General features: G+C 34.4%; 1 protein-coding gene across 1 annotated transcript in view; it reads left to right on the top strand.

Moving 5' to 3' along the window:
• LOC106884406 (integrin beta-2) overlaps positions 1 to 3,063 on the top strand; it is a 41,893-nt gene that overhangs the window by 23,402 nt on the left and 15,428 nt on the right. The window contains exons 8-9 of the mRNA XM_014935769.2: positions 1,082 to 1,136; positions 2,228 to 2,280. Coding sequence (XP_014791255.1) covers positions 1,082 to 1,136; positions 2,228 to 2,280 — 108 coding nt within the window. The remainder of the gene's footprint in view (positions 1 to 1,081; positions 1,137 to 2,227; positions 2,281 to 3,063) is intronic.

Below are 3,063 nucleotides of genomic sequence, written 5' to 3'. Positions count from 1 at the left end.
ATATATATATATATATATATATATATATATATATATACCGGAGTAAGCACATAAAATATGCAAGTAAATATATACGCTTTTATTCTTCTATTTGTTTTAGTCATTTGACTGTGGCCATGCTGGAACACCACTTTTAGTTGAGCAAATCGACCTAGGACTTATTCTTTGTAAGCCTAGTACTTATTCTATCGGTCCTTTTTGCAGAACTGCTAAGTTACAGGGATGTAAACACACCAGCATCAGTTGTCAAGTGATGTTGGCGGGGACAAACACAGACACACAAATATATACATACATATATATATAAGTAAATAAATGGAGTTGAGCACAGATGCTATTCAGTTTCTTTTACTTTCTACCCTGGTAACTGTTTATTGAATTTTCCGTGTTAACTGTAAACAAAGGATAATTCATTCATCCATTTACATATATATATATATATATATATATATATACACACACACACACAATGGGCTTCTTTCAGTTTCTGTCTATCAAATCCATTCACAAGGCTTTGGTTGGCCCAAGGCTATAATAGAAGACACTTGCCCAAGGTGCCACGCTGTGGGACTGAACCCAGAACCATGTGGTTGGTAAGAAAGCTATTTCTTGTGTGTGTGTGTGTGTGTGTGTGTGTGTGTGTGTGTGTGTGTGTGTGTGTGTGTGTGTGTGTGTGTGCATGTGTGTGTGTGTGCATGTGTGTGTGTGCATGCGTGTCTGTGCATGTCTAGGTAGTTATCTAAAAAAAGAGGTAGTAAGTTTTATCTAATTTAAGATTATGAATATAAAGCGTAATGATTTTGAAATTAAAACTTTAGATTACTGACTATCATAAGTATAGGCTTTACAACTTATAACCAATGGATTGCAAAACATATATCTTGCTAATCTCAGTTTGTCTGTCTAACGAACAAGTTGTACTTTTTCATTTATGTTACAAAAACAATTTCTGCAATAAAACCCAAAATTTTCCAAACATTTCCTGCCTACAGTTGTATGGAGAATCAACTGCAAATATAGAATGCAAATATAGTACAAAACTAATACATATATTATAAATGGAATTTTTCTCTTTTTCCAGATATAAAACACAGATTGAAACATCCTCTTGTTATGGTATCCATAATGGGCAAGCAGTAAGTGAAATCCTTTGCAGTTTTTAAAAAGTTCTTCTAGTGAATCTATCAATAAAACGGTATAAATTGATAAAGCTGGATTAGACTCTTGAACTAGTTTAGAACAGGAATAGGCAAACTTTTACAAGAAGTAGGTGACATGTAAAAGGTTTTTTTGTTCAACATTCCAATTCTACTAAGCCACTGATCTGTCTTTGTAAATATAGATATTAATATATACAAATACATACATGTACATACATACATACATACATACATACATACATACATACATACATGCCTCTGAATGTCGCATCATATCCCTTCAGCAGCATCTTTTAACCACCAAGTGTCGAAGTGCATCCCTTGAACAAGTTTGCATACATGAAACTGATAACATCATGAGACTTGGGAACACAGCTCCTTGAGCAACACTCTTTGTCTGATAACCTAGAATACATGCCCATAGAAGTCACACAGCTCTACTGCAACATATCATCAGATGAAAGGATGAGCTTACATGAGCAGAAGACTATGCATGGATATGTTACTAGAAAGCTCCGTGATGATAGTAACATCAATCATCAAAGCAGTTTATCATGGATGAATAGCTGGATTATCAACTCCCACTTTCAAGAGTATGCATTTGCAATCAAGAAACAGGAAATATCAACCAAGTACCTGATGCACAAAAGAGATAAAGCTGTAAAACGTGACAACCAATGCAGACTTTGTGGAGTTCACACTGAAGATATCACCCACATCATAAGCAGTTGTCCGAAATGCCACTGATATATGCATCTGTTGGTTAATAGAGATTGTTCTCCTTATGTATTGCCAAAGCAATACACAAATGTATTTGATTATTCTAATGGTATTAACAGTAAAGAAATAAAACTAGAGGAACTAGTAATAGTAACCAGAACAGGGGTTAGTAAAGGAATTTCTGGTTAAGATTTTGAGAACAAATGCAACATAGTTGATGAAGATGTATTATTGAAAGAAGATAAAGATAAAAATGGTTGCCAAAGAGCAGGATCATTTCTCAGCTTTATTAACATAAGAGTCAATGGTTGAAGAATTACTGATATTCATAATTTCTATCATTTCAGGTAACATTCTCTTTTGTAATCAGCACAGAAATGTGTTTTCCCAAGAAAAAAATGTAAGTTTGTAAAATTTCTCCAGGTCTTTAATAATATCGTTATTATGTATTTCTTTCTCGAGTTAACGTCTGCTTCAGTCATTGTCTTCTCTTTACTACTCACTTCGTCAAACAGTTCAATCCTACAGCATAGCCACTCTGGACAAGTGTCTTCTATCATAAATGGAAACTTGCAGGATGGATTGTATCTGTTTTAGAGTGGTAGACTCAATCTGTTGAACGATTTAACTTCATCTGACATTTAGATATCTTTAACAGAAACCACCTTCTTGCTGCAAGCATTCAGACCTTGTCTCCTGTCTTAGGACATCAAAATCTTCCTCTTTTCTCTGACCAAGCTCAGAAGCTCTGCAAAAAGATCATGCTATGATTAAACTATAAAGTAAAATCAATGAAGTCAAACTGAAGCATTAGTTACAGTAATGTGTTGGTTTGTCCATAAAAAAAAAATAGAAGCCCTTTCAATGCTGTAGGTTGGTGATTACTAACAGAAAGGCATTATATTCTAGAAACGTCTTGAAATATCAGGATTTCTCAGTTATTTCCCTTCTGCTTACTTTAAAAACAGTTGTAAATAGGTTAAAATTATTTTTTTGGCTGTGTGGTAAGTAACTTGCTTACCAACCACATGGTTCTGGATTCATTCCCACTGCGCGGCACCTTGGGCAAGTGTCTTCTACTATAGTCTCGGGCCGACCAAAGCCTTGTGAGTGGATTTGGTAGATGGAAACTGAAAGAAGCCCGTCGTATATATGTATATATATATATGTATATATATATATA

This window comes from Octopus bimaculoides, chromosome 1 (assembly GCF_001194135.2).
Source record: "Octopus bimaculoides isolate UCB-OBI-ISO-001 chromosome 1, ASM119413v2, whole genome shotgun sequence".
Classification (NCBI taxonomy): domain Eukaryota; kingdom Metazoa; phylum Mollusca; class Cephalopoda; order Octopoda; family Octopodidae; genus Octopus; species Octopus bimaculoides.
This window is presented reverse-complemented; position numbering and strand designations above follow the sequence as displayed.